The sequence below is a fragment of the Garra rufa genome, chromosome 12 (assembly GCF_049309525.1).
Source record: "Garra rufa chromosome 12, GarRuf1.0, whole genome shotgun sequence".
Taxonomy (NCBI): Eukaryota; Metazoa; Chordata; class Actinopteri; order Cypriniformes; family Cyprinidae; genus Garra; species Garra rufa.
In genome coordinates, this window is record NC_133372.1 from 21,576,651 (window position 1) to 21,597,347 (window position 20,697).

The window sequence follows — 20,697 nt, forward strand, 5'->3', positions numbered from 1 at the left end:
CAAACCTTACTATATATCTATATATGCCAAGAATTTGATTTTTTAAAAGAAAACTTTTACGAAGAGAATTTATTTTATATATTCCATCACAATGCCTTTTACGGTGAATATGGACTATGCAACTGTGTGCATACTGATACTGCATATATCTTAGATTGTGTGCTTACAATAACAGACATACAGTATACCCTTCTCTGACCTTTTCTACATTTGTCATAATAAATCATACCTCATACTGACCAGGCCAACAACTGCTAAACATGTATGTACATGTACATACATGACTTTTATTTCATGCAATACATATTTCTTTGGTCACTGGCTGTTGTGAAGTCCACTGTGTAGGTGCTCTGCCAATGTGAGGTTGATCCTGTGGAAGGCCCTGTGATGCTGAGGGTACTCTTCAGCAAAATGCTGGAGAATGGAGCTGATCTGAGATAAGAGCGCAGAAAGGAATTAGTATTAGTCTTGCTTATTGGTTTCCAGAGCTGAGTAGTAACTGATTACATGTAATCTGGATTACGTAACAGATTCCAAAAATTAGATACTCGTTAAGATTAAGTTACATTTTAAAATACTCATAATCAGACTACAGTTACTTTATTGATTAAATGATTACATATTATTCACACAATAGCAATACATTATTCCTAATTTATAGATTCTCTCTAATTCTTCTTTATTATCTTTTAAATTGTCCTTTCTAAAACAGTTTACCACTTAAATACACTCAGAAAGTCCAGTTTTGTGGGCATTCACACATAGACTGGTCATTAGTCAGGTGGCGACACAGCATTTGATCAATGGAAAAATAATTTCAGGTTTAAAAAGTGTTTAAACACTGCATCAACTACTGATGAACACATTCATTTTTATTTGAATTATCACTCAGTAGATTATTTAATCAGGTAGTATTATGTATTATACTACGGGGCCGTTGAATGCTTGAATCTGATTGGCTGACGAACGTTCTAATAGTGTGCGTTATTTTCAGGGAAACGCATTAAAATGCACACATTCTCGTTATTTTTTATTTGCATACAATCTCAAATTTTTTGTCATCTGAACCTCTTTCACCTTATATATTTACTTTAAAGGGGTGTTCATCAGCAATTCTGTAAAAGACAATATCTCCCTTTGCACTGAACTTTGAGCATTGTAACTTTGCAGATATTGTTTATGTTATGTTCAGCAACATTACACACTTTTTCTAAAAAAAAAAAAAGTGAAATCACAATCATTGAGCCCTTTAAGTACCCCTGAGATTTTTAAATAAATGTTTTAATAATTAAGCATCACATTTGCATGTTAACGGTTCTCTAAGATTGGTTAATGGTCATATGTCTTGCAGGTAAACAAAATATTTCATCTTTTTTAGTAAGTGTATTATTTTGATGTAATATAATATTTAATGAACTTCATGTTGTTAATTACAATGAAAGGAATATATTTTCTCACTCTATATTTTTACATCATTATGGTACAAGATTATCCTGTTTAAATCAATGTGATAAACAAGTTAGGTCAAAAGTAATCTAAAAGTGATCACTAGCTTCTGCTTTTCTCTACTTTGCCCCACTGGTTCTACTTCAACTACTAATAGCAACACAAAGCGTTTAAGGTTGCAGTGAGATTCTTAGTTATTTAGCATTTATTTTTGTTTAAGGGTTAATTTAGAAGTCATTGAATCCATGTAGATGCTCTTTACGAGGAAAGGACGTGGCGTGTGGCCAAGTATGGTGAACCATACTCGGAATTTGTGCTCTGCATTTAACCCATCCAAGTGCACACACACAGTAGTGAACACACACACCGTGAACACACACCCGGAGCAGTGGGCACTGGGCAGCCAATGCTGCAGTGCCCGGGGAGCAGTTGGGAGTTTTGTGCCTTGCTCAAGGGTCTCACCTCAGTCGTGGTATTGAGGATGGAGAGAGCACTGGTAATTTACTCCCCCCACCGACAAACCCTCTTGGACCAGAGACTCGAACCCGCAACCTTCGGGTTACAAGTCCGACTCTTTAAAATAAAAGCCTACTGTCATGCCCCATGGAAAGAAAAAAAATAAGAAAGGAAATAAATAAGAGAGGGGTGTTTTTTGTTTCGTTTCTACAGTACAGCGCGATCCACTTATGTTTGTAAGGGTAGTAATGCGATACCGCGCACGTCATGAATCAGGAAGCAGATCGCTATGCGGTAGTCAGTTACAGCAGTCTGCGAGCCCTCTCCGTCATTTGCTCCTCGCGCGATCGCCTTTTCCTTTTCCCTTTCCCTCTTTGCTAAAGCAACGTCTGTGAGTATTTCGTATTATGTATTATTAAAATAGCATCTACTTTCATTTTTGTAAGACTATTGGAACGGCTAAGTTAACTTTACGTTTACTACTGCCGATTGTTTACTAGCTCAATTGCGTTTATCATACAGATCACCGCTGTGTAAATAATCTGTGCTGTTTTCTCTGCTACTTGTATTTAGATTTAATATTAATACACATCTCATTTGTATTGTATTACAGTTTCACAATATTCTCAGTAAACTTTATGGAAATGAATCATCTGTGTCCTGGAGTTTCTTGGGAGTGTTTAAGCTGAATGGAGCATAGTCCATGACAGTGAAAAGATGGCGATGCAGCTAACAACGGTCACAAGGAACGCCATCAACGGAGCAGTTAAATACTTAGGGAAGCAGGTAATGCTACAACGCCCTGTTGGCTAAGTAATAGTATCCTTTTCTTGTTATTGTCAACACAGTGAGTTGCAATGGCACAACGAAGCAATAGTAAAAAAGGCAATGAAGATATCCAGTCTGAGACCGTGCGTTCAAGAAGCAGTCGTTCATCTGGTACATCGTCCAGCTCAAAGATTAGTATGGCTATCGCCATGAAGAAGGTGAAAGCTGAAGCAGCACAAGCTAGAGCAGCACACACGCAGAAGGAAATCGAACTTAAAATAGAGCAAGCTCGTGTTCAAGCTAATCTTGATGCATTAAATGATGAAAAAGAAAGGGATGCTGCCATAGCAGAGGCTAATGCCCTCGTGGCCGGTCTACAAGATATGGGGTTTGAAGTATGCAGCAAAGCCAGCAGCCAGGTGCCTCAATCGGTCAAAGACCAGCGAGTCGCCGCTTACGTGTCGGCACAAGCCAGCCTATACAGCAGAGGTTTATCTGTTAGAAGAGGTAGCGATCACGCTTCTCCAACGCTGCATCATCCGCATTCTCAGCCTAATGATGATATTTTTTCAACGCCTCACCCACTGAGCAGTCAAAATCAAGCTGCTGCTACCGCAGACATTATGCCACATCAAGTTCATCAAGCTCCTCAGACCAGTGGAGCATCGTTACAACAGAGCTACAACCAAGTGCTTAACTCTTGTTCAGTTCTTCAGCGTGGTGGAAGTCGTTCGCATCAGGATGTCAAAGTGGATCCATCTCCTCCAGCTCGCACGCACACTCATAAAACACCTTATGGAGCTAGCTATGATCATTCTACGTCCACAGGAGATCACATCAAATATCTAGCTCGTAGAAGCCTGGTGACTTCAGGGCTAACCGCATACGATGACCAGCCAATGAACTATTGGGCTTGGAAAATGTCGTTCTTGAATGCTATTGCTGATCTTGACCTGTCTGCTGCAGGAGAACTCGACCTCCTTACCAAGTATCTAGGAAAGGAGTCAACAGAACAAGTAAGAAGAATTAAAACAGTCAACATTAAGGATCCAGTAATTGGATTGTGCATGGCATGGGAACGCCTCAACGAAGTATATGGCTCTCCAGAGGCTGTCGAGCAGGCTTTGTTTAATAAGCTAAAGAACTTTCCAAAGGTTACAATGAAGGATAAACGAAGACTCAGGGATCTGGCAGACTTGTTGTCGGAGCTTCAAGCAGCTAAGGAAGACAGCTTGCAGGCTTGTCGTATTTAGATACTTCCAGAGGTATTAGGCCTATTATCGAGAAACTTCCATACAACTTACAAGAAAAGTGGCTCTACCTTGGCACGAGATACAAACAAGAACATTTCGTTAGTTTTCCCCCTTTCTCTATGTTGGTAGACTTCATCGCCACGGAAGCAAGGGCCCGCACTGACCCAAGTTTTAACTTCTTTACGCAAGCTCCAGCTGAGAGACAGAGTAAGTGGGAGAAACCTACTAAGACATCAGTATACGTTCACAAGACGCAGGTCTCTGGAACTGCTAAGGCAGAGTGTGGAGAAAGTACGGAACGTATCGATCCCAACAAACAATGCCCTCTGCATAGGAAGCCTCACCCTCTGAGAAAATGCAGAGGCTTTCGTGAGAAGAGCATAAATGATCGCAAACAGCTTCTGAAAGAGCATTACATCTGCTTTCGCTGTTGTTCCTCCACAGATCATCTTGCACCGCTGAGATAAAATGTACAGAGTGTGGGAGTGCAACTCATGTGACAGCACTTCATCCCTACCCACCCACCTGGAAATCTAAGTCGTCTCCTTCCACTTCAGAGGATGGCGGAGAGGAAGACAAAGCAGAAATCCAGGAGGTTAAGTCGACGTGCACTCAAGTATGTGGTGAAGGATTGAGTGCCAGGACATGTGCTAAGATCTGCCTTGTCAATGTGTTCCCTAACGGCTGCAGGAAAGAGTCCAAGAGAATGTACGCCATACTAGACGAACAGAGCAATTGCTTCGCGGTCAGAGTTCTTTGAGATTTTTAAGATCTCTGGAGGTTCCTACTCATATACCCTCAAGACCTGCGCGGGGTGTTCAGAGATGGCGGGGAGGAGAGCCAGCAGTTACACTGTGGAGTCAGTGGACAAGAAAATGAGCATTCATCTGCCTACTCTCCTGGAGTGCAACCAGATCCCTAACGTTCGCACTGAGATCCCTACGCCGGAAGCAGCTTACCATCATGTTCACCTAAGACGCATCGCTGACAAGATTGCACCTTTAGATCCGGATGCCAAAATTCTCCTCTTACTGGGCAGAGACATCTTACAAGTACACAAAGTCCGAGAACAGATAAGCGGCCCAGGAGATGCACCATTTGCGCAAAGGCTCGATCTAGGATGGGTCATCATAGGTGATGTGTGTCTGGGAGGTGCTCACAGAACACAAGAGGTGAGAAGCTACAAAACAGCCATTTTAGAGAACGGTCGTATGAGTTATCTTCAACCATGCAACAACCAGATCAGAGTGAAAGAGGTGTTTGGTCAAGCGGCTAGACCTCAGCATCATCCAGCACCAACCTCAATCCATGATTCCATGACGTCCAGTGGAGATTGCTTAGGGCAGACTGTCTTCGCTCATTCTCCCAACGACCATCGACTCGCTCCATCCATGGAGGATCTAGAGTTTCTGAAGATAATGGAAGCTGAGTGCTATCAGGACAGTTCCAAAAGTTGGGCTGCACCTTTACCCTTTCGGACGCCGAGACAGAGGCTGCCTAACAACAGGAAACAGGTTTTCGACCGCCTTGTTTCGCTCCAACGCTCATTGGAAAAGCGACCAAAGATGAAAGTCGATTTCCTAGAGTTTATGGAGAAGATGTTCAAGAAGGCACACGCTGAAGTTGCCCCGCCAGTACAGCCCGGACAAGAGTGTTGGTACCTACCCCTGTTCGGTGTGTATCATCCAAAGAAACCGGATAGAATTCGTGTGGTCTTCGACAGCAGTGCATCATATGAAGGAGTGTCGCTCAACGATGTCTTACTCACTGGTCCCGATCTAAACAATAGCCTGCTAGGTGTTCTTATGAGATTCAGGAAGGAACAGGTGGCGATCACTGCCAACATTGAGCATATGTTCCACTGTTTTCTCGTCAAGGAAGACCACCGCAATTTTCTCCGGTTCCTGTGGTACAGGAACAATGACCCTACCTCTGACATTGTTGACTACAGAATGCGGGTTCACCTTTTTGGGAATAGCCCCTCGCCCGCCGTTGCAGTGTATGGTCTGCGACGGGCAGCTAAGGAAGCAGAAGCCGACTGTAGTAGCGATGCAAGAAGATTCATCGACCGCGAGTTCTATGTTGACGACGCTTTGAAGTCTTTCAGTACAGAGGAAGGGGCCATCAACGTCGTAGGACGAGCACAAAAAATGCTTGCAGCTTCTAACCTGAGGCTACATAAAATTGCTTCAAATCGACCGGCAGTCATCGAAGCGTTTCCACTTGAAGATCGTGCCAAGGATGTCAACAGCCTAGATCTCTTTGTTGATGATTTGCCAATTCAACGTAGCCTTGGTTTGCTCTGGAACTTGCGCACAGATACATTCATGTTTCAAATCGAAGATGACCAGAGGCCGTTCACTCGCAGAGGAGTACTTTCGACTGTGAACAGCCTCTACGATACTCTAGGATTCCTCGCACCTATCACGATTCATGGAAGACTGATACTCAGAGAACTAACTAAGCAAGCGGAGGATTGGGACACACCTCTCCCCAAAGACATGGAGACTGAATGGACTAGGTGGAAACGGTCACTCCGAGACTTGGAGGGACTCCAGATACCACGCCCTTATACATCATTCTCCACTGCAGGTGCTCTAAGAAGAGAACTCTGTATCTTTGCAGATGCATCAGTCAAGGCAATAGCAGCCGTAGCCTACATCAAGGTAACAAGCCACCAAGAACAGATTGAGATTGGCTTTGTCTTCGGGAAGGCAAAGTTGGTGCCTCAGCCTGACCTCACTATCCCAAGACTTGAGCTTTGTGCGGCTGTACTCGCCATCGAGATCGCTGAAATGGTAGTTTCAGAGATGGATACAACGTTTGACAACATCACCTACTACACAGACAGCAAGGTTGTATTGGGATACATCCAAAACCAGTCAAGGAGATTCTATGTCTACGTACACAACAGGATCCAAAGAATCCGTCAATCACTTTGTTCTGGCATGTGGAAGTATGTCCCAACGCACCTCAATCCAGCTGACATTGGGTCAAGAACTGTGACTTCAGACTTGCTTAGCAGCACATCTTGGCTCAAAGGGCCAACCTTCCTCCATGAGGTATCTTTGCATTCACCTGAGTTTCAAGAAGCTTACGACCTTATCGACCCCGATGGTGACTCTGAAGTGCGTCCTCAGGTGGTGGCAAGTTTCACTCATGTTACTAGAGATGTAATACATCCGCAACGCTTCGAACGCTTCTCCAAATTCAGCTCTCTCCTTACAGCCGTAGCTCACCTCATCCATGTAGCTTGTTCCTTCGCCCACTCTACCCAGGATAAATGTCAAGGGTGGCATGGCTGTCGACCTACAGAGGAAGAGTTGTTGAAAGCCAAAGTATGTATTGTAAAGTGTGTCCAGAACGAGTGCTATTCTGAGGAACTTAGGTGTATCAACTCAGGGTCCAACATTCCACCAAACAGTAGCCTTTGGAAACTACACCCATCTTGGACCAAAATCAACTTCTTAGAGTAGGGGGTCGGATTCAGCAGTCGGATATGAGTATGATTCCTGGTTGTGATTCCTGATTCCATCATCATTCCTGGTCGGCATCATCTAGGTACCCTGCTTGTGTCCCACTATCACGAAGCAGTGAAACATCAAGGAAGACATCTGACCGAAGGTGCCATTCGAACAGCAGGATTCTGGCTGGTGGGAGCTAAACGCTGTATCAGCAGTTTGCTTCACAGATGCGTCACTTGTAGAAGACTGAGAGGAAAAATGGAACATCAGCAGATAGCAGCTCCGGCAGAATGGCTACAAGTAGCACCTCCTTTCACTTACGTAGGTGTCGATGTCTTTGGACCCTGGGAAATTGTCACACGCAGTACAAGAGGAGGAGTCTTTAACTCTAAACGATGGGCTGTGATGTTCTCTTGTATGTGTTGAAGGGCAGTCCACATCGAGGTGATTGAAGCCATGAGTACCAGCAGTTTTATCAATGCCTTGAGGAGGTTCTTTGTAATCAGGGGCCCCACAAAGCAGATCTAATTTCATCGGTGCCTCTTGTGAACTGGAGATGGACCAGTCGAATCCAGGTTTCAAAAGAGTGGAGGAATACTTGGACACTCAGAGCTGCACCTGGGTATTCAATCCACCCCACGCATCTCATATGGGCGGTGCGTGGGAGCGAATGATTGGCATTGCCCGTCGTATTTTGGATTGCATGCTGCTCGAGCAGAAAAGGTCCCATCTCTCGAATTAAGTCCTGACCACCCTCATGGCCGAAGTAACCGCGATCATGAACGCTAGACCGCTCATCCCAGTGTCATCGGATCCGGAATCGCTTCTCATCCTCACTCCAGCGATGCTTCTAACCCTCAAGACTGGTTCTGTACCCCCTCCTCCGTCAGGAAGCTTTGAGGAAGTGCATCTCGTCAGAGAAGAATGGAAGCAAGTTCAGGGCCTAGCCGACATGTTTTGGAACAAATGGAAACATGAATACCTCAAAACATTACAGCTTCGACAGAAGTGGCAAGGAAAGAGACCAAACCTCCAAGAAGGAGACATGGTTATCTTGAAAGACAATCAAGCTAAGAGAAATCGATGGCCTATCGGCCTCATCACAAAAAACCTTTCCAGGAGAAGATGGACTGGTTCGGAAAGTTCAAGTGGAAATTGTCAAAGATGGAACCAGAAAGACCTTTTCTCGGCCTGTTACAGAAGTGGTTCTACTTCTTTCTCCAAAGACCGATTCCGTTAATTAATGTTGGCTCTTTAAAGACCCCAAGCGGGGAGTGTCATGCCCCATGGAAAGAAAAAAAAATAAGAAAGGAAATAAATAAGAGAGGGGTGTTTTTTGTTTCGTTTCTACAGTACAGCGCGATCCACTTATGTTTGTAAGGGTAGTAATGCGATACCGCGCACGTCATGAATCAGGAAGCAGATCGCTATGCGGTAGTCAGTTACAGCAGTCTGCGAGCCCTCTCCGTCATTTGCTCCTTGCGCGATCGCCTTTTCCTTTCACGTCTGTGAGTATTTCATATTATGTATTATTAAAATAGCATCTACTTTCATTTTTGTAAGACTATTGGAATGGCTAAGTTAACTTTACGTTTACTACTGCCGATTGTTTACTAGCTCAATTGCGTTTATCATACAGATCACCGCTGTGTAAATAATCTGTGCTGTTTTCTCTGCTACTTGTATTTAGATTTAATATTAATACACATCTCATTTGTATTGTATTACAGTTTCACAATATTCTCAGTAAACTTTATGGAAATGAATCATCCTGGAGTTTCTTGGGAGTGTTTAAGCTGAATGGAGCATAGTCCATGACACCATTAACTTAAGTTAATTTAGGGCCTACAACTAGCTTTGCATGCTAGACCATATAACATGAGATGTACCTAGGCTTTCTGTCTAATTTACTTTATTAGAGAATCTTCAGTGAATTTTACACTAACCATTTTCAATCGCTCTTCCTGTTTCTGTGTAGCCAGCTCCAATGCTGTGTCTCCGCTGGCCACCGGAGTGTACTGGCCCTCTTTAACAGCCAGCAGATGTTTTGCTCTACCCTGCAGCATTGGCAGATGAGACAAGTTCTGCAAAAAAGAGCAGAGAATGCTGGTGATGCCACATAATCAGCACACAATTATGAAACATAAATCAAACTTAAATGGTTGAAAACTTCAGTACATTTAAATTCCACTTGCAAACCATGCCCATTACTGTTGATGCCTTAAAGGAGAAGTCCGGTGTGATATTGACCTAAAGTGTAATGAATCATGATACCGAGTGTGAACTTACCTTTCATAGCTCATCTCGGCTTGTCCCCTGCACTCCGAAATCTGGCGTTAGTTAGCCGATGCTAACAACAGGTTGTCGTTGAGGGTGCCTCAGGCATCGGACTAGCCATGTAAATAAATCACTGTTTTACACCATTTACGAGTCACAAAGTAGCTCCACACAGACAGTACCTTGAGGAAATTTACCGTTCGCCACCATCTTGAATTTAGTCATGATAAGTCGAGTGACGAGCAGGAAGGAAACTACAACCTGATAAATTTTAAATGTCAGGGCCCTTGGAAGTCTACCAATGAAGTGTGGAGCTACTTTGTGCCTCGTAAATGGTGTAAAACAGTGATTTATTTACATGGCTAGTCTGATGCCCGAGGCATCCTCAACGACAACCTGTTGTTAGCATCGGCTAACGAACGCCAGATTTCGGAGTGCAGGGGACAAGCCGAGATGAGCTATGAAAGGTAAGTTCACACTCGGTATCATGATTCATTACACTTTAGGTCAATATCACACTGGACTTCTCCTTTAAACAAGTGTTTGTACATTCAAGAGTGCAAAATGTTTTTTGTCCTGCGATTGTGGTTCTTGTGGAAATAAAAGACTATGTAAACACACAGTACACTTGCAACTCTGATATGACTTGCATGTCGATAAAAATTGCTCTACATAGGATGATTTAAATATAATATAACTGGTTCACTAAGCTGTGAACCCCCCATGACTGGGCCACCACTGGATGTCTAGTATGCAACATGTGCTTTTGGTGGATGCACTGACTCTCTCTTTGGCTTCTTGTAGTGCGCTGATATCCCGGGTGAGAACCACTCTGGTATTCTGCAGGTCACTGAGATGCATACGTTTGTCTTGGAGGCTGGAGGACATAGAGCCCTGCCTCTCCTCTAGATGAGCTATAACACCATCACACTCTTCTGCTTGCTGAACACACAAAGTAAACGAGACATTAGCTAGTTATTTATAACAGCTAAAATTATTACAGTAAATACTGATTTAAGTTTGAAACCCAAAGCTCACATATAGGAAATACATACAAAGAAAATCAGTTGCCTTAGACAATGGTCATTTATATATAACCTGTCATTGTGCAAAAATATTTTGTAATATTTTGATTGCCACCACTGACCAATTACACTCAAGTATCCCAGGAATGTTAGCAATAGAAAGTAAGTGTAGAAAAGCTAAAAGTAAAATTAACTATGTATAAAATAGAAAGTAACAAAAATTCAACTAAATGAATGAATAAATTAAATTACATTTTTCAAATAAAACAAAAAAAAATTTAAGATGTCTAAACTATAAAACACTTGATACACACACCTTCTTTGCTTGGAGAATCTTTCGGCGGACACTCTGGAGAGAGTTGTGGTAATCGTTGTGTGTGGGCTGCTTATGGTCAGACCGTGCCTGAGCCTCACTCCGAACAGCTATTGTCTCACGTCTGGCCACCACTGACTCCATGTCTCTCAACAACCTCTCCTGCTGCTTCATCAGTTGAGCATAACGAACCTAGACACATACATTACCTAATATCCATTCAAATTGAAACCACACTCAGAAGTTACTTTTACACATACAAAGTTATACACTTACCTCCATGCGGTGAATCTCTGCTCTCATGGTTTGTATGTCTCCCTGTCCAATGTCTGAATCTATGGCAGAGCGAGTCTCTCGCATCAGCTGGGTTCTCTTCTCCCACAGCATGATCTGACGCCTTCACACACAAACATGCACACAAAACAGTGGAAACAGCAATAAATTTGTATTTGTTAACTCTACTGTTGATTCTTTAGCCCTGTTATTATACTGATTCTATACATTATGGTTTGTATGTATAGCTGTACCTCTAACCTAGTGACCTAGTGATTGTAACAGCATTTTGGGCCAAAGGCATATGAGTTGGCTACTTATCACCAATGATGCCCCAAAACATTCTCTAGGAAAGCATTTAATTAGAATTTGTGTTCCACTCAACAATAAACAGGTGTGGAGATTGCTATCATTGTAATAATATAGTGAAAACTAAGATTTATACTGATGTTTTCTCTGATAAAGTTAAAATTGTAATTCTTCTTAAATGATTTATAAGTTGGTATGTGGTATTTTTGATAAAGGTCTAAAAAGAAGGTAAGATTAAGAGTGGCTGAACATAATTATGCTATTTAAACCAAGAATTGACTGTAGACATAAGGGCAACAGATGGAAATGGAATGGCAGTGACAACCAGAAGTTAACTGCTGTAGCCAAAGAATGCAAAAGTCACTAAGCAACAATAGAAAGGGCAGGGGTAAGCATTCAATAATTTATCCAAGTTACCAAAATAAGTCATTTAAAAAGCAAAAGACATTCATTTTGGCATTAAATGAACATACAACCAGGTCAATCAAATTGTGGATAGTGGACCACCAGATCAAGACCCTGTCATGGTCAGCCCAATCTCTAGACCTAAACCTTACGGAAAACCTCTGGAATGTAATCAAGAGGAAGCTATAAAACAAAGCCGAACTGCTTGATTTTTTGTTCCAGAAGTGGCATAAAGTCACCCAACAGCAATGTGAAAGACATGGAGAGCATGCCAAGATGCATAAAAGCTATGATCAGGGTTATTCCAAATATTAATTTCAGAACTCTTCTTGTATTGTATTTTGTCATAGTCTTGTGTTGTTTAAAAATTAATATTAATATTAATATTAATATTATATGTTTTCTTTGCATTATTTGAGGTCTGAAAACACTGCATCTTTCTTACTTCCATGTTAAGGAATAAGGTGGACAGAATAAAACGAAAAATGTTCATTTTACTTAAACACAAACCTATTAATAGTAAAATCAGATAAACAAATCATTTTTTCAAGAGATATATTTTCACTGTTAGTTTATGTGACTTAATGTACATAACTAATGTTAACAAATTGAACATTATAGTAAAGTGTTACTAAAATTTGAAACTCAGTCAGAGTGTGTATGTGTAAAGTGTGTTGGACTCACTCTGCCTCCACTAGATTGTTTATAAGTCTCTCTTTTTCTTCGTTTAACCTCTCCAGCTTCAACTGAGTCTCAACCGAATCCTTCTCAGCCTCCTACACAAACAAGATAGATACAATTAAACTGTTTAAAATGCCTTTTAAACAATAAATCATGTGACTAAAATTACATGTCTGTTTAGATCAGGGTTTCTAAAATTTAGCTCCAACCCTGCTGTGTCCTGGTCTAGCCTTGCAAGTGCGAAGAGCGACAGAACTCTGCCCAAATCTGCAAATGAGTCCAGACTCTTACCTCTTCCCCAGTCATTTTCTATCACTGCACATTCAGAAAAGAGACACATCTCTAATGCACGTTTAAAACATAATCAGTAACTAACTGCTTAGTGCTTGAGTTAATTCGGTAGCTGAATGCTGTAAATTATTGAACTGTATGTACAGAGGCAGTAACAACTGAATTTAACTGCAGTGCGTACATGGCTGAAATATATTGAAAAAATATTCTATCAAGTTTTATTTGTGTTATAGATTAGGATATGTAGTATAGTGTTGCATTTACATTACTGTTGCTTTTGTGTATTTACTATCTAGTACACTTTGAAAGATAAACCTGCTCTTTGTTGTAAAAGGCTGAAATTCCAAAGAAACATTAGTTATTTCTTACTGTACACTGTGAGCTCTGGAAACTAACACAGTACAGGAGACAAAATGGAGTAAGTAAAAACAGAAGAATACATTAAAAATGTGTGGATAAGGGCAAGGCCTGATTATCACAATATAAAGCTACACAATGTGTAGTGTTGTACCTTGAGTCTCTGTCTGAAGTCTGTTGCCATCAGACTGTTGCTCTGCTGCAGGGCTTGATTCAGATCACTGTTCTTACTGAGCAGAGAGTTCAGTTTGACCATGTCTGCCATGAGAGCTTTAATCTGTTTCTCCAGATCTGCTTGCTCGCGATGATCCTGCTCCATCTCACCTGATAGGCACAAACAAAACCAGACTCACTTTACTACTACTGTACTTTGTTTGTTGTCTTTGTAAAAATGTTTTTTTCTCCCCATATTAATTGTTCTTAAGGTACAGTTCATAATATCAATTTTCATCAAGAAATTTAAATTATCTCATTATTTACTCATCTTCATTTCATTCCAAACCTGTATTTCTTTCTACTGACAAATGAAGATATTTAGGGAAAAAAATTTAAATATCTTTTTTTTTTTGTCAGGTGTTTGGAGCCCCCTGACTTTCACTGTTTAGGCAAAAACAGTCTAAATATTCTTTGAAATATCTTACTTAAAGTTTTGGAATATCACGATAAAGGGTAAACAACATATAAAATGTACTACTACATATTAGTGAAACGTGGTACATACTCTCTCGCCTGATCTTGCTCTGTTGCAATATTGTGAACTGTGTTCCTAGGGTCTGTACAGAAGAGCTGTGGGCCTGTTTTTCCTGAGTGAATCTCACCAGCTCCCCCTGCTGCCAAAGCCACAACTGCTGATGCTCCTTAATCTCAGCACCAACTTCTTCCAGCTTCTTGGATAGGGTGGCTGCACGGATCTCCAAAGGACCTAGGTCTTCATGCTACTCTTACACACACATTTTAAAATTTACATATGCAGCAAATACAGTGACTTGAAAATGCAATTATTCTTTAGTATCATCAGAGGGGTGTCTATCTCTTTCAAAACATCCATACATTTAAAAAAATGTACTGATTGTGAAGTGAGAGCTCTAACCCCAGTACTGGAGACAATATCCTTGATCTTCTTGTTGTAGATGCTAATCGTGGCCTGTTTTCGCTCAATATCTGTGACTTGTTTAGCAATCTCTGCCTCAACAGAAGACAAGAGCAAGTGACGCTGGCTCATTTCTTGCTCAAGTTCAGCTTGAAATGCAGCCAGAGTATCCAGATGTGTCGTCACCTCTTGCCCTTCCAGCGTTACTGCATTGATGTCATTCTCTAACTTAGTTAACTGAGCCTCCTGAGAAATTACATAAATGCACAGGTTTAAATTGAACACATGTGGTTAATACTACACCTAAAAATTGAAAAAAAGAGACAACTTAAAAATGATTAACTTATAATTAAGACAATAATTCACATAGTGGTGAACATTTATGGCATTTAAGACAGCATCCTACCTTTTCTCTCCTATGTGCTGCAGTTTTATCAGTCAGTCGGCGTGAGTACTTTGCTGCATTATTGTGAGTAAGCTGCTCTTGCAGCTTGTTCATGATCTGGTCCTCTAGATCCATACGCACTGCAGACTCTTTCTCCATCTGCTTTCTGAGAGCCTTGAGCTCAGACTGATGTACCTCATGGTCCTAAAGAAAAAAAAATAGACATAACATTTCTTTTAAGAAAGACAAAAGCTTTCGACCACTGCATATTAACCTGCACACATCAGTCTTGAAAAATATAGAGCTTTAGGTTGATGTGAATGAAGTACCACATGTAGAGTGCTGAGAGTCTTTTCTGTCTCCTGCAACATTCGTGTATATGTGCTATACTGGGCCTGTAGGACCTCCTGATGATTCTGGGAGTGTGTGATCAGTTTACGTGAGGTGGTACAGTCATTCTGGGCCCGGTTCAGACGCAGAGTGAGACGCTCATTCTGCTCTTCTTCCTGTGTGATGGATTTTTTGTAACCCTCAATCTCTGTGTCCAGAGAGCGCACATAATCATTGGCCAGTCTGGAGGAGGGACCATCAGTACAAATCAGTACTGTTGTTTAGATAATTCACACACAGAAATCTTGAGCATTATGTTCACCTCAGTTCCTCCTGCATGGCAGTGTAAGTCTCATCCCTCCTCCTCATCATTAACAGGCTGCTGTTCCATTGCTGGAGTAACTGCCTGCGCTCTACAACCACAGAGTCCAGTTCCAGCTGAGCCTATAGTGCAAACACACACATAGCCATGGTTGACATTTACAAATGTTATTTCTTGTAGTATAACCCCTGGCAGGGTTGTACACAATTCAGAATTTAATTGAAAAGGCTTTTAAAATTCCAATTCATTTTCTGAATCTAAACCAAATTTGAATGGAGGTAGTAAAAATGATGCAGAACTGATTCTGAATCGAAAAAAAAAAAAAAAAAAAAAAAGATTTACCAAACCTAAACTTTTGAGTGGTTGTGTAAACTTTTTATAGCGTGGAAGAACACTAATTTCTCAGAATGTTGTTACTGGTGAATGTCATGACATCAGTGATGAAATCTTATCTTGGATCCCTTTAATACCAGAACTAATGGTACTGAAGTAACTAATTGTGGATCAGTATTGAAATTCACTCAGTAAGTCAGTACTGTTGCTTCCAATAACATTTTAATTCGAACATAACCAAAAAATTGATGTTTCAAGTGAAATGTGTTTCATAGCTCTTAAAAAATGCATAACTTTGAGTGTATATGCGTCACATGATCTGTTTCAGAGGTGTCTAACCTCAGAAAGAGCTTCCTTTGCAGCATTTGTCTGCTCAGTCTGAGCAATAATCTGAACTTCATACAGAGAGATCTGCTCCGAGAGCTTTTCCACATGCTTGGTCAAACGCTCAACATAAAGATCCTGACAGAGAGAGAGAGAGATGTTTGGACAAAACATCAAATATTAGCAATAATGCATTTTACATATGAAATTTAAAATTTTATCACATCAAAGGAGAATAACTAGAATTTTCTGGTTAAAATAATTATGTAAGAATGCAAAAGTGATTGATATTCTGTATGCTAAAATAGTAAAACACATGAAATGGTCACATTTGACCACAATCATGTGTACGTCTAAAACTCCACCTGCTGGTGTTTATGCTCCTCTGCTTGAGTTCTCTCTTTCTGGGCTTTGTGTGAAGCATTTATTATGGCTTTGATGTCCGAGCGAAGGTCAGTATTGGCCTCCTGCATGTAGAGCAACTTCAGGGCCAAGCTGTCCACTTTAGACTGTAATTCAGAGACTATAAAGAGAGTGTAAATGATAATGGCATGACTTTATTGTATTTAACTGACTTGTGGATTATCTAAAGATGAAGTCTGCACCACTAGAACAGTAAAATAATTATGTTCAAATCATTTTCATCCTGTCTGCTATTGCTTATTCAAAAGGTAGTTCCTCCACAAACTATAGCCACTGATTGAGCTATTGTTACTATGGTGGGCTAGTTGGGATGATATCTGGATAACAGGGTTTTATAGTGCCACAGTGTTTATAATTTTTGGTGTAAATTAACTTACTTATGAAAGAAGTATTGTGCATATTATGTTATGTTACGTGTATAAGAAGAAGAATAAAGGACAAAAGCACAAAATTACAAAACTTGGAATAAATAAATAAAATGAAAATAAATCAACATAAACAAAAAAGCTAATTAAATAATATATAATAATACAAAATAACATTGGTTCATATATCTTCTTACCTTGTATACGTTGTTCATTGGCCAGACTGGCAGTATCTTGGTACTGATTTTTTACCCCATCTAGCTGGTCTTGGGCCTGTCTACGCTGAGCAGCAGCCTGGGCATTAGCCTCATGACTTGCCTCAAGAGAGGCTTGGAGTCTGGCCAACATCTCATGCACCATGTATACTTCTTCAGCAAGTTTGTGACGTTTCTGAGCCTCTGCCTTCTCCACTACTACCTGCACCAGATCAGTAACAGTTTCTGTAGCCCTTGTTTGTATGCAAGTGCAAGTGTATGCATATAAATTTGTAATTTCTGCACAGTGTGCATTTGGTTATACAAAGATGGATAATATCAAAGTGAGAAAAATACCAACAGTTTTTATTTTATTACCTTCTCACGGAGCTCAAGGTTCAATCTCTCCAACTGATTACCGAGGTTGTTTTTCAATGCAGACTGGAATCTTTTCATTAAAGGCTGATTGATACAAAATGTGAAGAATAACATGAGACAGTGGGTATCAGAAAATAAATAAATAAATCATAAAAAAAATCATATATATATATCATCATATATATAGTCAATATGTGAAGTGGAGAACTGGTATTGTTTTGGTTTTAGGACAACTTTGATGAAAGGTTTTGATCCACTTTAAATGTTTACTACTCTATGTCTTTTTTTACTGCTTTGGCCAAAAAAAATCAAGTTTACACACATGCTCAGGATCCAGCACTAAAAGTTCTTCCTCTTCCTCATCTTCCTCTCTGACTCTCCTTTCTGCCTCAGTGCCACCGATCTCCAGCTGGAGGGAGTGCTGTCCACTGGTCCCAACAGCGAGTCCACTAATCCCAGCATGATCAGTGCCTCTGTCATAATGGTATGACTGCTCCATTGATTCCCCCTATAAATAAAAACATTAACAAACCTTCAACGTACATTAATACAAACTAAGTTCACATTGCAATCCTTGGATGATGGGAGTGGGACAATGGGAAAACTGAAGAGAAGCTGTTATTCACTCTGATACCATCTATGTGATTAATGTCTTTAATATGTAGTATTAAACTAATACAAATGAAAGGTTTAAGAGGTTTAAGTTTAAGACTTTAGACCTCCTGAGGCTCAGTAAATTCATCAGGACGCTCTTCCTCCTGCCTGTTCATCTAATCCTCCAGTAGACCTCCATCACATCGACCACCTTCCATCTCTTTGTAATCAAAAATAAAGTATTTTTAATAAGCTTTTCATTGACGTATGGTTTGTTAGGATATGACAATATTTGGCAGAGATACAACTATTTAAAAATCTGGAATCTGAGGGTGGCAAAAACAAAACAAAAATATTGAGAAAAATCGCAAGTTTTGCAAATTAAGTTCTTAGCAATGCATATTACTAATCAAAAATTAAATTGTGATATATTTTACGGTAGGAAATTTACAAAATATTTTCATGGAACATGATCTTTACTTTATATCCTAATAGTTTTTGTCATAAAAGAAAAATCGATCATTTTGAACCATACAATGTATTTTTGGCTATTGCTACAAATATACCCATGCTACGTGACTGGTTTTGTGGTCCAGGGTCACATATAAGACATTAGCAAGACATTACAGAGTAATTGCATTTTAGATCATTTTAAATTATCACCTGTTTCTTTTGTCTCTTGGTCCTGGGTAGCAGAGAGCTGTTATGAAGCAATATTTTCTCAAAGCTATAAAAAGTTATCGTTCAATTTGCAATCATTTCTGGTATCACCATTTAGCAGCGCGAGACCTACAGTGTTTCTTTTGCATCTCCGTTGCTAGGAGACGCCACACTTCCGGATTCGCTGCTCTTATAAGGAAGACAATCAATGTGGAAAAAAACTTAAACAAGATATATAACATAGCAGAGTTCTCTCAAAATTCCCTTTGTCTTCATTGTCATTTCCTAGTTATCTTGTTTGTTTACCTTCTCTAAAGACAAATGAATATGGGTTATATTTACCTCCCACACAATAGGTGGCAGTGTTGTGGTTTCAACTGGCTTTAGAGAGCGCGAAGAAAGCTGAACTCAAAGAGAGGCAGTGAGAAAATATTATGAAAATGGAATGGATGTAAGGACATTAACAAAGTGTGTTTGATCAATGATTACGCTTCTGTGGGTCAGTATTTTTAAAACAGTTTGATTATTTCCTCTCAGTCGCACGGAAATGCGACATGTTAATATTCATATTGTGTTCGTGTTAACAGGCCAATGTTTCACTCATAGCTAAGCTGAAATTTGTTTATGCCATTTAAATCTAATAAAAATACCAAAAAGAATAATACCATAATAGTACAATGTTATGTCGCAGTAGTATGAGCATGAAAAGCAGTTTCTTGACATGGACCGTAGTAATTTTGAAAGTACCATGTAAATATCAGGGTACATGATAGTAAGTATCAGTACCATGGCATATATCCAGGGGTCCTATGTAAAATTACGATTTGTCAGTGCAGTCTCTTTCTTTCTGTGAATTTCCAGAAGAGATGAAGGTTAAAATAAAGCAGTGGAATGGTGTGGCGTCCTGGTTGTGGGTGGCCAACGATGAGAACTGCGGCATCTGTAGAGCGCCTTTCAACGGCTGCTGCCCAGACTGTGGGTAACCTGATTTCACTTTATCTACACTGCCACCTGTGTCTTTTTGTGCAGTTTTGTCGCGAAAACCTATTGCTGTTTTAGTTTAACTTGTGTAGTTAAAATGTATTCAGCGTAACAAAATGGAATGTACTCTGTTTTTAACAGGTAAGGTTCCAGGAGATGATTGCCCATTGGTTTGGGGTCAGTGCTCTCACTGTTTCCACATGCACTGTATCCTGAAGTGGCTGAACTCTCAGCAAGTGCAGCAGCAGTGCCCAATGTGCCGTCAGGAGTGGAAGTTTAAAGAGTGAGCAGTATAACACCTGGATTTTCACTGTGAACTCTGTATATATTCTTAAAAATGATTTTTGAATGACTTCTACAGCAGTAATTAATGTTCTTTTTTTTCAGGGGAGACACATCCTGAGGAGATTAAAGTGCACACTCAGATCGATTCTTTTGTTTGTTTATTATTACAGATGTAGTGTTTTGTGATTAAATATCCCACAAAATGAAAATATTTTTAAAAAGACATGGTATGGTTTTGTACAAATAGGTTCACATTACAGATAAAATGGCTTGCAGTCCAACCGATAGTCATTTTAAATTATGAACACAGTACAGAATGTCACAGGACACTTACAATGGATTTGTGTATATCTTAAATAACTTGACATTAAATTTCCACAATTTTACATTAAAAAAAATCTAATCAACACTCTTTTAATTTCATTATTGATTTAGGATAATAAATAGTCAACCATTCTGATAACCGATTTGTGATTGAGTTAACTTTAAAATGTAACATGCATATTTGTCCACATTTATTGAGAATTAATTTATTTGCCCTGATTGTCTGTAAGCCATATGAAAATTCTTGTTTAAAATTATTCCTGGTAGTTATTATTAATAAAGGCACCACAGTGGATCTCATTACTAAATATATACGCAATTATAAAAAAAAATATTTCAAAGCACAGACATTGATAGGCTGCTACTAAGTGACTCTAAGAACAAAATTAGA

The 20,697-nt window shown here is 40.0% G+C and overlaps 2 protein-coding genes across 4 annotated transcripts; one reads left to right on the forward strand and one right to left on the reverse strand.

Moving 5' to 3' along the window:
- Positions 1–296: 296 nt before the first annotated feature.
- ccdc40 (coiled-coil domain 40 molecular ruler complex subunit) lies at positions 297–18,845 on the reverse strand. Its single transcript, XM_073852244.1, has 18 exons — positions 18,720–18,845; positions 17,785–17,970; positions 17,463–17,546; positions 17,088–17,307; positions 16,468–16,625; positions 16,118–16,240; positions 15,446–15,567; positions 15,123–15,366; positions 14,815–14,997; positions 14,409–14,654; positions 14,040–14,253; positions 13,473–13,642; positions 12,674–12,765; positions 11,279–11,399; positions 11,006–11,194; positions 10,448–10,606; positions 9,334–9,471; positions 297–432 (listed from the first exon to the last, which is right to left on the reverse strand). The coding sequence occupies exons 2-18, from the start codon at positions 17,959–17,961 to the stop codon at positions 316–318; spliced, it is 2,757 nt and encodes a 918-aa protein (XP_073708345.1). The 5' UTR covers positions 17,962–17,970; positions 18,720–18,845; the 3' UTR covers positions 297–315.
- Positions 18,846–19,082: 237 nt separating this feature from the next.
- anapc11 (APC11 anaphase promoting complex subunit 11 homolog (yeast)) lies at positions 19,083–20,389 on the forward strand. 3 transcript variants are annotated; one of them, XM_073851656.1, is made up of 4 exons: positions 19,083–19,215; positions 19,578–19,691; positions 19,839–19,980; positions 20,085–20,389. In XM_073851656.1, the coding sequence occupies exons 2-4, from the start codon at positions 19,583–19,585 to the stop codon at positions 20,098–20,100; spliced, it is 267 nt and encodes an 88-aa protein (XP_073707757.1). In that variant the 5' UTR covers positions 19,083–19,215; positions 19,578–19,582; the 3' UTR covers positions 20,101–20,389. The 3 variants fall into 3 exon arrangements, with proteins under 3 accessions (XP_073707757.1, XP_073707759.1, XP_073707758.1); XM_073851657.1 differs by having other exon boundaries at positions 19,110–19,167; XM_073851658.1 differs by lacking the exon at positions 20,085–20,389 and having other exon boundaries at positions 19,839–19,984.
- The last annotated feature ends 308 nt before the right edge of the window (positions 20,390–20,697 follow it).